The 13,709-nt window shown below is 39.6% G+C and overlaps 1 protein-coding gene across 2 annotated transcripts in view; it reads right to left on the minus strand.

The window, feature by feature from the left end:
* The window catches only part of UBR1 (ubiquitin protein ligase E3 component n-recognin 1), a 106,690-nt gene that overhangs the window by 63,117 nt on the left and 29,864 nt on the right, over window positions 1-13,709 (minus strand). For both annotated transcript variants that reach the window (XM_080930920.1, XM_080930921.1), the window contains 8 exons: window positions 13,462-13,550; window positions 11,387-11,485; window positions 9,250-9,407; window positions 5,808-5,907; window positions 5,055-5,183; window positions 1,517-1,697; window positions 514-575; window positions 182-292 (listed from right to left, as the gene is read on the minus strand). In XM_080930920.1, coding sequence (XP_080787046.1) covers window positions 182-292; window positions 514-575; window positions 1,517-1,697; window positions 5,055-5,183; window positions 5,808-5,907; window positions 9,250-9,407; window positions 11,387-11,485; window positions 13,462-13,550 — 929 coding nt within the window. The remainder of the gene's footprint in view (window positions 1-181; window positions 293-513; window positions 576-1,516; window positions 1,698-5,054; window positions 5,184-5,807; window positions 5,908-9,249; window positions 9,408-11,386; window positions 11,486-13,461; window positions 13,551-13,709) is intronic.

Below are 13,709 nucleotides of genomic sequence, written 5' to 3' on the forward strand. Positions count from 1 at the left end.
CCAGATGGGATAAGTATTAAATAGGAAAAAGGAGAAACACTTATAGGATCCCCAGAATGTTTATGTCTAAAAGTTTACATAAGAGAATAAGAGAAAATGTTTGGCTCTATGAACATGGAATAAACTAGAATAAAGCTTGTAAAGGGACTCATTTACAGGTGCATAACAGACTGTGCCGTACCTGGCTAATGAGAGAGAGCCCATTTCTTCGCCACATCTCGGCAACAACCTGAGCAACCAGCACCAGACATCGCAAAGGGTACTCCACCAGGACCTCTACATGAAAGCTGTCCTGAAACACAGTGAGGCCGTGCCATTATTCCTCACACTACACATACCTTGACTTAAGCAAAAAGTATATAAAATGGGGGAGGTTGCATTTGGTACTTAGATTTCAACATGACACATTCAGCTGTTAAGTGACTAAATGTGAGCATTCAAAGAGGTTAAAAATATGATTTTCTTTCTCACCCACCAATGGAGATGACCAGAAAATACTTAAGATTCACTTACAAAAGGCACAAATTCATGCAATCTTGAAACAGCACCTAGTCTGCTTAAACGTACATGAAGACCTAAATCATTTAAAAGAAAAAAAAAGAAAGAAAGAAAGAAAAGAGGAAAGCAATTAAACCCTATTAGTGTATCTTTATTTAACTCATAAACTTTGGAAAAGTTGGCTTATTTAAATGTATTTTCATTAGACTTGAGGATGTATCTCAGTAAGAGTGCTTGCCTAGCAGGTAGGTATCTCCAGTCTGCTTCTCTAACACACATACACACACACACACACACACACACACACACACACACACACGCCACACACACTCTCTCTCTAAGTTTATAAATGATACTCCAAAATGAAAACATGTGACTACTAATTTTGAAATACATTATTACTCAAACAAAATCTTACATTGTACACATCTTACATTGTATATAAATCATATAAAACTAAAAGTCTGCCTCTCCAAATGTTTACTCTTAAAGAAAAACCAAGAGGGCCAGGAAGAAGGCTTAGTGGGTAAAGGTGCTACTGTCAAGCCTAGTGACCTGAGTTCAATCCCCAGAACTCACATGGTGGCAGGAGAAAATGAACCCCCACAAGTTACCTACTTCTGATCTCCGTATACCCACCATATCCATATCCATAGCATATCACCCCCATCCAAAGTAGAAATAAATACGCAAATGTAATTTAAAAGATAAAAAAGAAATATCAAAAGAATTGAAACTTATTCTAATTTTGGAATACATTCATATAAAAAAATCAACATTTATAAATATTTAGAAACTGGACAGATGATAGAAGAGTTCATCCTTAGGTAAGAATAAAGAATGAGTAAGCTTCCTTGGATAAATACTGTGGTAACAGGTCTCAAAGGACAGAAACAATGACAATCTTTAACTCCAGCATCTAATGGGAGTATATGGGACAAAGAAAAAGAGAAATTACTGTTCTACTCAAAGTATCTAGGCAAAGTGCCAGAAATACATAAAGAACAAAAACGCTTACCAGCAAGAGTTCTAGAGAGTGGTAGATGTATGCTGACAAGGTCCTCAGACACTTTGTAGGATTTGGTTTCCAAACTATGACCACACAGTTGTACTAATGTCTTGGTACTAGACATAAAATTTGTGCTGCACCTCATTACAGCTTTGTGACATTCTTTATAAGCCACTAGTAAGAGATCTTCCTAAGGTAAAAGAAAATACAAATACACTGATAAGTCAGGTACTTTGTTACCTACTACTTGATAAATACTTATTAAATATAAGCACAAAATTGTTCTATGTATTCCCAGGGCTACCTCCATAGAATGTAAATCCAGGGGAAATTAAAATATAAACATTTATAATCAGAGTAAAATTGTAGACACTAAGTAAATGATAGAATTGTCTTCAAAAGGCCAAAAAAGAGAGGGGTCCTCAAAACACACACGCACACACACACACACACACACACACACACAGAGAGAGAGAGAGAGGGAGAGAGAGAGAGAGAGAGAGAGAGAGAGAGAGAGAGAGAGAGAGAGAGAGAGAGGTGGTGGGTGGGGGAGGAGGAAGAGGAGGAAGAGGAGGAGGAGGGAGGGAGGGAGAGAAGGAAGGAGAGAGGGAGAGAAGGAGGGAGAAGTTGATTTTAGGTTTGACCTTTAAGAAAAATATATGTACATGTGCAAGCACATGGGGGTAGGGTGGTATTTTCTAAAACTTATAGAAAAGTAACTGACAAAGCATCCTTCCTTCCTTTCTTTCTTTCCTTCCTTCTTTCTTTCTTTCTCTCTTTCTTTCCTCTCTCCCTCCTTCCTTCTTTCCCTTTTTTGGTTTTTCTAGACAGGGTTCCATGTGTAACAGTCCTGGCTCTCTTGGAGCTAGCTTTATAAACCAGGCTGGCCTCAAACTCAGAGATCCACCTGCCTCTGCCTCCTGGGATTAAAGGTGTGCACTAACACATTCAGCAGATGTTTTTAATAAATATATCCCCAGGCTTGATCCCTCACAATACACACAGAAAGAATTTAAGCAAGAGGAAGTTGAGAAGAAGGCATTCTCAGAAGATCTAATTTTAAAAGGGGGAAGGGGAATGCAACACATATTCAAACAGAGGAAAAGGACTAAACTGACATGAATCAAAGGTTTTATGAATGTACCTGGACATTAACCTGGAAACACTGCAGTATGTAAATATATTGACAGTGTCTACAGTGTAATGGAGTCAATTTTTCAAGAATTAATGTGAGTCACCAAAAGTGAAGAAAATGATAAACTGAGGAGACTCGGACACTAACTGGGAGGCGGCACACATTTGGGACACAGGAAAATGAAATCTGAGTGACATGGTAGGAAAAGAGAAGCACTGGTCACTCAGCTCCTTAGTTCACTGCTTTTCACACTCCTTTATCCCAAGAAAGGGACTCCATAGCTAAATAAGTTTTGGGAACATTCTTCTTAGGTTCCAGCATATTGATTATCAAACACACAGAATATGGAGGCTCTGAGGTTTCTTGTATGGAAGTACATTTTAGTAGCAATGCTGATAATAGAACAAGGAAAGCCAAGATGATAGAATTACAAGTTTGAAATTGAAGGAAGCAGTAACAAATCAACTTAAGATATTCTGAGTCTGAATAAAAAATATGGTAATGTAAGCACAACTGTCTGCATACAAACTAAGTGCAGGTCCAGCTTGGGCAGCTGATGCCCTAAATTAATGAAAGACCTTTATAGAAAGAAGACTGGGCATTCTTTTGGTAGGAAGGACCTGGGGACAAGGCAGTCACCAGCTGATCCTGATAACTGATGTGCAAGCTTGTGAAGACCCAAAGGGAAGAGAGATGCCTTGTCCATCTCCTCACTCCCTCTGCCTAGCTAAAACCTATCATATTGTACTCCTAAAGCTAGCCACCAAGCTCTATTCCCTTATTTGACCTCATCCTAAAAGGTTTCCCCCTTTATCTCTATAAGCCATCACTTGCCTGTGGGCCACTGTGCCTCCTCTCTATCCAGAGGCAGTCTTCTGTTGTCATATCCACTACCCACCCACCATCCCCAACCTCACCCCAACACAAATCCCTTCCCTCTTTCTTCCTCATCCTCTATTTCCTGTTTCTGTCTCTTGTTTCCTGCCCTTTGTCCATTAGGGGCAAATAAATCTCCTTTGTACTGAGAACTTGGTGTTGGGGTCCTAAGTCTTCTGTCTTAGAAAGGGGCATCTACTGTTCTAGAGGGCAGGGGTCCTATGTGCCCATAGGCAGGTGAGTAAGTGGGAAGAAAAAGATGAGGACAACCAAGAACACAAACCCCAGGAAAAGAAGTATAAGCTGGAACCAAGAGCCTTGGTAAAAGTATTGGTTTAGATAAAAGAAACTAAAAGGTGGAGACCGAGTCTTGAAGACATAGAGAAACCTGGTCACATTATGTAGACTATACAGAAAACCTAGAGGGAATAATGACACTGACTCAGAAAATGGCAACTTTCTCTGTAAAATAAGAGAATCTACAAGGATGACACAGTGGATAAAGTGCTTACTGCTAAGAACCTAAGTTTGGATCTCAAGTACTAACATAAAAGCTAGATCAGGTGGCTACCTATATCCACAGTGCTGGGGGCAGAGACAAGATTCCATAGGGCCTGCTGCCCAGCCAGTCCAGCTAAAATGGTCAGACCTAGGTTGAGTGAGAGACACTGTCTCAATAAGGTGTAAAGAGGGAAGGCACCCAATGCCAACCTCTAACCTCTACATCTGTACAAATGGGCACACACATACAAGTAATTAAATTCATAGTCTCTTGGGGTAGGGGACAGAAATATGGAGTATGGCTCTGTGTGTGTGTGTGTGTGTGTGTGTGTGTGTGTGTGTGATGCATATGTATCTGTATGCCTATGGAGACAAATGTAAACTTGGGTTGTTATCCCCCAGAAGCATCCACTTTGTGTCTTTACTAGAACCTGAGCTCATCCATTAGCTAGGGTGGTTGTTGGCAAGTGAGCCCCTGGGAACCTCAAGTCTCTACAACGCTCCCAGCACTGAAATGACAATCACCCACAATGGCTATCTTTTTGTGTGGATGCTGGAGCTCAACAGAACAAAGGTCCTTATGCTTGCGTGGCAAAAACAAAAACTAAACAAACAAAAACAAACAAACCCACTATGCACTCTTAGACACTGAACCATCTTTCCAGTAGTCCCAAGATACATTTTTTTAAAAACTACTTTTTTATCTTATGTGTATGGCTGTTTTGCCTGCATGTACATCTGTGTATCATGTTTGTACACTGTCTGTACACAGAGGCCAGAAGAGGGTGTCAGAACCTTGCAAATGGAGTTACAGATGGCTGTGAGCCACTATGAATGCTGGGAATTGAACCCAAGGCCTCTGAAAAGGCATCAAATATTTACTTTTTATACTTTTTATACTTAATGATATAATTTTAAGTAACTAAGACAGTCACATTATAAACTTTTATATGAAGAAACTATAGCACAAACATGCCACCAACAATGATTACAGCACTTACAAAGGCACCAACCCTACTACAGATCTTAACTTACATCACAAGCACACCACTCTTGAAACATGAGTAAAATATTCTTCAGTTGCATCTGTATAGCAATGGCAGCCTCCCAGTCAGGGTCGACTTCAATGTGCTGTCCAACTTGTCTTCTGATTTCTTCCATTCCCTGCAAGGAAAGACAAGTCAATCCATGGCCTTTTCTGTTGTTGTTCCTCTAGGGCAAAATATAAAAATACCAGCACTGATATCGATACATGCATACTATGTTAACATGGTGAATGTATGAGTTATATGTGTGACATGCAATACATTGTAAAATTACATGTATTACAACATAGAATGCATGAGTTAGAATACTAGTTTTCCAAAGTACACAGTTCATGGGTATCTGACTACCAATATCAGCAGTCATCCCTCATGTGGAAAACAAGAATCATAATAGCAAGATAAATCTATAAGCTAAAAATATTTATATAGTCTTACTATGTGGTAAGGATTCAACAGGCACCAAAGTAGCACCACTGACCACACACACACATACACACACACACACACACACAAACACACACACACACACACACACACACACACACACACAGACAAGTTAGTGTTTATGTCTTATTTCTACTACATTACAGAAGTTTTCTTCTATGAAAACCACAATTTACTTCTTTTTAAAAACTGAGGAAAAGGGCTGGAGAAACAGCTCAGTGGTGAAGAGAACAGACTGCTCTTCTAAAAGACCCAAGTTTGACTCCCAGTACCCACAACAACCAAAGAGTTATCATACCTGCATACAGGTAAGGATCTTCAGAAAAGACCGGAAACCTTCCAGGAACTGTGCTCTCAATCTTTCTGTCCATATGATGGGCTTGCTAATCAGGATGTACCTATCATTTCAATAGAAAAAGAAATAGATCACTTTATTCTGAGATGATCCTAAGGTTCTTAGGGTTACAGACAATGGTGAGCTATCAAAACTGTGAGTTCTAATTTCTTGCATAATCATAACCTCTGGGCAGAACTAGAGTGTTTGTTTGGATTTATTTATATAAAACTGGCAAGATAAGGGAGTCACCACAAGACTACCATCAAGGCCAAGCCTGGCTTTCTAAGTTCTGCTTCAGATTAATGGAGACCCAGAGTGTCACAGTGCAGGCCTGTCATAGGACAACACGTTAGATGAATGTAGTACCAGACTTCCTCAGACTTGTCCTAACCATTGCCCAAAGGCCAAGGCAAACCCTTTCAGGCACAGGGGGTTTCAAGCTGCTTCCTACCTCCAGGACTTCAGAACTGTTGCACATTGGGATGTATACATTTGGAGAGATGAATAAGCTCATGCTAACCTACAATTTAACAAATCAATATTGATTTTGGCTGAAAAGACAATAACTGTTTTCAATGGGAACGAAGTTAATCATGAACTAAGTTTTCAGGTATGACCAACAACTATTAAAACCTGCTTTACACTTACTGAATGAAATGCATTCCTGTCATGTGTGTGTATAAGAGGGAGTGGGACTCCATCTCTGAAATTCAAATACTGGGAAAACACAGAGAACACTATGATTCAGGGTTAGCCACACACAAACAAGCAAGCAAAAAGAGGTACAAGAGCAAGTACACAGAAGACCATAAGTAAATATAGAAACAACATCTGGGTTGTAAAAATGGTACAGATTATGGTTTAATTTCTCCTATTTTTTAGACAGCCATCAATGTAGTAACTATACATTAAAAAAATAAAAAATATAACTATGAGCCAGGCCTGTTGGTGTACCCCTTCAGTCCCAGCACATAGGAGGCAGAGGCAGGAGGATCTCTTTAAGTTCAAAGCCAGCCTGATCTATATAGCAAGGTCTAGAACATCCAGACTACCTAGAGGAACCTTGTCTCAATAATGCTGCTGCTGTTGCTGCTGCTGATGCTTCTATAAGATGGCTCAGCAGGTAAAGGTGCTTGCCACTAAGCCTGATGACCTGAGTTCAATGCTGAAGACCAACATGGTGTAAGAACTAAAAATGACGACTACAAGTTGTCCCCTACCTTCACATGCCACACATGCTGTACTTGCATTTACTCTCTCATTCTCTCTCTCTCCCCCACATTCTCTCTCTTTCTCTCTCTCTCTCTCTTGCACACACACTCACTCACACACCAAAAGAAAAAACATTTAAAAATATAATCAGCGGGACCTTATCAAATAGTGAAATATGCTAGTTATTACTCTTAAAGACAAAAAAGACTAAAGGTTAAAAAAAAAGTGACAAAAGGCTTGGTTGTTCTCTGAGACCTAAGACTGAAAATGGAGTCCACAAAACACTAGCTTCGTAGAAACAGCTCTTGCATTCTAGTCAGGTAAACTGAGTAAGCATCTTCATTTTAACAACTCTTTGGATAATTTGAAATGTACTGACTGACACGGGTCACACTGGCATTCCTAGTTTGTCATGGCTCATTCCTGAGTTCTGACCTAACAAGTGAAAATGCAAGGAGCAAGAGAAGTAAACGGAAAAGAAAGACAGAGGTCTACAGTAAGACAGAGAGAGGAATAGATGGGGTGACTTGTTTTGAGGGTCTGCTACAGTTCCCACAAACGGAACACAGAAACCAGTTAAAACAATAAAAGGAAGTTTCCTTAAAGAGTCAAAGTTTAAATAAAACTTTTCTACTTTCCCTCTCTGAGCTTTTACCCCAGATTTTGGCTCCTGAGTTTTCATTGGTAAAATTGGGCGTTTGAGTATTTATTTAATAAATAAATAATAATAATAATAATAATAATAATAATAATTTACCTGCCTTATTATGCACAGTCATTAGAAGTAGGTAAAAACTTGTTTCTGATCATATATGACTTGGAGCTTTAAAAAAAATTGTGTGTGTGTGTGTGTGTGTGTGTGTGTGTGTATGTGCGCACGTGAACACAAGTGCAGATGCCTGTGGAGGCCATAGAGCTGGGGTTACAGGTTGTATGATGTGTGGCTGTTGGGAACCAAACTTGGGTTCCTTGCAAGAGAAACAAATGCCCTGAAATGCTGAGCCATCTCTCCAGCCCCATTATTTTTAAAAAACAGCAAACGAAGTATATATTTTATTCCAAAGTATGCTAAAAGAAGTTTTTTGAAGTCCATGATTTGTTAAATAGTTGATTAGAATTTTTATAACATTTACCGTTTCTAAAGTAAACAGAAATTTATTTTAATGATCAGAACAGTTCTATCATATGATTCTAATTTTAGTTTAAGATTTTTAAAAACTTATTTTTCAATGATGTGTATTGGGTGGGTGTGCACGTGTGTGCCTGCAGAGCAGAGACAGTGAGATCCCCTGGAGATGGAGTTAAAGATGGTTTGAGTCACCTGATCTCGGTAGTAGAAACTGAATCCAGATCCTCTGCCAGAGTATGTGCCCTTAAACACAGCCTGCAAATTTTAGTTTAATGACTGCTTTGTCTGCATATACACCTGCATGGCACAAGAGAGCATCACAGCCATTTATAGATGGTCGTGAGTCACCATGTGAATCCTGGGAATTCAACTCAGGACCTCTGGAAGAGCAGTCAGTCGGTGCTCTTGACCAAACCATCACAGCAGCCACATTTTACTTTAAAATGAAATTCTCAGTCCTTTTCTAGGAGAAAATCTTAATTAATTAAGGGAACTCTGATAAGTATCAAACGTCTGGCATATAGAAAGAAAGGAAAAGAAAAAGAAAAAATAAGCATTATTGGAAACTGAGAATATGAGGGGACAAAGCCATGAGATGTGCACGTGAAGGACAAGTGCAGGGTGTGGAAGTGACAGCGCAGTTGCTGGAGGCCCACGTATCCTGACTGCCTCCTTCATTCTACTGGGTTACACTCAGTAAGACTTTGCTCAAGATATTTACAGAAATCTTGTGCTACTCATGGGAGACTGATTCCAGGATCCCAAGCCTAGAAACTTAAAACAATAAAGTATTTGCAAATAACTTATATACATTACAGGCAAGTCAATGCCTATACAAAGTAAACATTCTATAGAGTTGTCAGTACAACACCAGTGATCTTTCTATTATTTCCAAGTTGTTCGTTGGATCCCCAGATGTGGAGCCAACTGTATCAGCATGTGGCAATTACAACTCCTTGTGCTTGCCATCAGGGTAAATAGAATCCTAGTCAAGCAAGAGGATCCAATTTTACTTACACAGCAGAGCAGGTAAACGCACTGTTCAATACATGGCTCACTTACTTTAGGTCACATATTACAGCATACACTCTTCCCAGTTTGTCCTGGCTGTAACCCTGGAAATTGAATTTATTGTTCCTGTCCAAGTATTCAGGTAAAACTTCTAGCAGAGTTTCAGTAATGACAGAAATAACATTCTGCTCCTCAATAAGATGCCGGGCCTGTAGAATATTTCAAGAACATTGTTTTAGCATTATGTTACCATAGTATGGACTTAATTTATCCACTTATTTGGTTGACCAGCATTGTACTAGCTAGTTTTGTGTCAACTTGACACAAGCTGGAGTTATCACAGAGAAAGGAGCCTCAGTTGAGGAAATGCCTCCATGAGATCCAGCTGTAAGGCATTTTCTCAACTAGTGATCAAGGAGGGAGGGCCCAGACCATTGTGGGTGGTGCCATCCCTGGGCTGGTAGGCCTGGGTTCTATAAGAAAGCAGGCTGAGCAAGCCAGGGGAGCAAGCCAGTAAGTAACATCCCTCCATGGCTTCTGCATCAGCTCCTGCTTCCTGACCTGCTTGAGTTCCAGCCCTGACTTCCACTGGTGATGAACAGCAATGTGGAAGTGTAAGCTGAATAAACCCTTTCCTCCCCAACTTGCTTCTTGGTCATGATGTTTGTGCAGGAATAGAAACCCTAACTAAGAGAAGCATTTAACTTTTGTTTTTGAAATAGCATCTCACTATACACCTAGACTGGCTTCAAACTTAGAATATTTCCTGTCTTAGTTAAAAAAAAAATAGCACACCCATAAATAAATTTGTTTGTTTGTTTGGGGGGCAGGGTCTTTCTATTTTAGACCTGAAAATCCTGAAGGACATGCTGACGTCAAATTCACAAAGATTCTCCTGCTTCTGCTTTCCTCTCAAGTGCTACGATTAAAGGAATGTCACCATGCCTGGTCAGAAACAATTTTTAACAAATGCATATTTATTATCTAGAGGCTGGGTCTGATTATGCAGCCTTGGCGGTCCTACAGCTCACAATGTAGACCAGGCTGACCTTGAACCCGTAGTAATCTGCCTGCCTCCTCATGCTGAATGCTGGAATTAAAGGTGTGTTCCACCATGCTCAGCTGAATAAATGTTTATTGAACAGTAAAATAAGTCCCTAATCTTTTAAAGAATAGCAACTACTTCAGAAATTAATTTCTCGTGTTGGGGTCTTATCTTTATTTTCAGTGCTGAAGATCAAATTCCAAGCCTTGTAGATGTGAGGCAAGTGTTATACTGCTGAGATACACTCCTAATGTAAAAATTAGTTCCCAGAAGTAAAATTCTTTCCTTCGTAAGCAGGAAATGCCTATGTGAATTATGCCAACCCTATTCCCCAGATTATCTGAGCAAATATTTACCATCTGTGAGCATACCACGAGCGACGAAGAACAAAGATAACTTTCACAACTTCTTTCATATTGCTATCTATCTGGTATTTCTCCTTCACCCCAATTCAATTCTCTTTCCTAACCTTTTCTTTTGAGGAGATAGGAACAGTTAATCAGACTTTGAAGAAGACACAGAAAAATAAACAGCATAAAAAGGAAGCAGAGGGCTGGTGAGGTGGCTCAGTGGTTAGCTCTTCCAGAGGTCCTGAGTTCAATTCCCAGAAACCACATGGTGGCTCACAACCATCTGTAATGAGATCTGATGCCCTCTTCTGGCATGTCTGAAGACAGCTACAGTGTACTCACATACAATAGAATAAATAAATAGATCTTTTAAAAAAAGGAAGCAGAGTCCTTTTTCCTCCCAGGCCAATGCAACACCATCTTACAGAAGAAGGGTCTGTTGGGCACGCTCTCCCTTTCTCAGTTTTTACCTCAATGTATTTATCTATGAAAAACAATAACTAAAGAACAAAAGAAAGGCAAAAAATTAAAAATACAAGGTTTTGGTATTGAAAAGACAACAACACTCTAGAAAGTAAGAAATCAAAGATGGGACCATATGGACAAGGGGAGTTTCCAGTTCTGTTCTCCCTGGGTACCACTAGAGTTATTACCCAGGTAGATACCAATGAAGTATTATTAAAATTTCCAAATGAAAGTAGTCCGATTTTGTGATTATCAAGTTTTAATTTGATCCCCATCAAGTGAAAGTCTTAAAGCACAGCAAGTTTTACTGAGAACATCTCATACGTACCAAGGTGGGGACAGTGAACATCTGAACAGACAGCGCGGTTATGGAGATGCTCCTCTCATGGTCATCACTGATGTACTCCTTCTGCAGTTGTTTATAATACTGAAAGATGCAAGTGGAGAGCCCATTGCAAATCACTACTAAAGCCTTCACAGTCTAAACTTTAGTAACGGCCTCAAGTATGGCCCAGCTCATAAGATGACAAGTTAATAGATTTCTGGGGTTGTTATCACAGTTGTCAAAAACACCATGAAGAGCAAGAAACAGAAGACTAACTTGTGAATTCAACTACTTGCTCTAGTAGAGATAGACAGACTATTAATTTTAAAAGACACAGCTGAAAATCATGGCAGAGTACAGTAGTGTACCTTGCCCTTTCTCAAAGAAACCAAACACCCCTCAGGCAATGCTTTACAGCCTCCACTCTAACAGGACAGAGCTGAACATATTTAAAGTATTTAGCAATTTATATGAACCAGGAGACCAATCAGTCAATCAATCATGAAGCAGAGAGAACTTAATAGCTTTTTGTTCAGTGGTGCACACCAGCCCTCCTGTATTAGATCAAAGTCAACATATCTACCAAGTAATAAGCATCTTTTAAACAATTATAAACAATTTCCCTATTTAATCTGTCACTACTGAATCCTAGACCTTAAGAGATGACCGCGGTATAAAAAAACTATGTCTCATCTAAGTAAGTCAGCTTTTGTGTAATAGATAAAAATCCATTTCAGATCACATATTCTTCTATCTAGGCCCAGTAAAATCTTATGTCTAAAATGTTTTAGAAAGTACTGACATTTTGTGCTACCATCACCTCCAAGGGACAGAGCATACATATATTGTCTTAATTTCTGTCGTTATTCTATGTGTGTGTCTGTGCACCCTGTGGGTGCAGAGTGCTGAAAGAGGTCAGAAGAATACCTTAGATCCCCTAGAACTGGAGTGAGCCAACATTTTGGTGCTAGGAATTAAACCCAGGTCCTCAGGAAGAACAAGCATTCTTAAGCCATCTCTCTGGTCCCTAAACGTTAGTTTCTAACAACCTGCTTAGAAAGCCCAAAGAGGGCGCCTTATCCCCACGCTGCATTTACCCACACAATTGCTACTTCCTCTCTGCTTCCAGTTCCAGATTTGGTTCTGTCTCTACCCTGTCTTATGAAGTTAGCAGCACCGTAGTGCACACCTTTAATCTCAGCACTGGAAGGCAGAGGCGAGCCGATCGGTGGTCACTGTGTTCAAAGCTTGCTGGGATGACAGAGTGAGACCTTGTCTCAGAAGGGTAAGGAGGGCTGGAGACATGACTCAGTGTTAAGAGCCTGGCTGCTTTTTCAGAGGACTCGGGTTCCATTCCCAGAACCCACAGGTGGCTCAAAACCATCTCTAACCCCAGGTCCAAGAGATTCAACACCCTCTTCTGGCTTCAGGCACAAACATATAGGTGGATAAATAACTCATATACACAAAATAAAAGTAAATAAATCTTCAAAAAATTCAAAAAGAGTCAATAAATTATATATCTTTGAATAAGGCAAAATAACAATCTCAAAGTCCCTGTTCTGTGTAAACTCACAATTGTACTTGGGCAAAAGTAAACAGACATGAAATGTACATACAGCATATGAAACAGATCAACAAAACAACATAAAAGAGCTTTGTTTTTCTCTGTATTTTTAATCTCAATTAAATGTACGGGTCCCCTAAGTCCTGCCCCTGCCACCTGTGCACCTGTTCCTCTTTCCTGCCATCCCTTCATGCAGATACATCTACTCTTGCAGTCATTTTACTAGCAGGCAAATACATGATCAAAAGGATGAGGAAAAAAAACAAAGAAGCAGAGTCTGGAGGGCCTGGAGGTAATGCCTTTTCTAGGCTTGGGAAACATCGATGTCCAACTATCTTCTCTCCAGAATTCCAATCCAGTAATTACCATTTGTGAAAACACTTATTGCTGTATAAAACAATACATTTTAATGAAGAAATTAATAACATAATTTAAAGTGAGCTTCAAACATATCCCTCTGCTTCTATAACTTCATTTGTAAAAATTATGTTACAGTTAAAACAGCAATTACCTTCACAAATTCCATAGCAAAGAGTTTTTTGTATTCCATCTCCATAAAAAAACTACTAAAGATCAATTCATGAAGGATCTTACGGGCACCTGTAGATCATTAGGAAGCAGAGGGTGAGGGCATCACCAAGACAGAGACAAATTATTCCAGGCATTAGAAACAGCAGAGCAGAGGTGTTTTGTTTTGTTTTTTAATTACCATGCTAACAGCTTCAAAGATGCAGTCCCGTCAGCATCATGACCTAACAC

Source organism: Micromys minutus, assembly GCF_963924665.1.
Source record: "Micromys minutus genome assembly, chromosome: 17".
NCBI classification, from domain to species: Eukaryota; Metazoa; Chordata; class Mammalia; order Rodentia; family Muridae; genus Micromys; species Micromys minutus.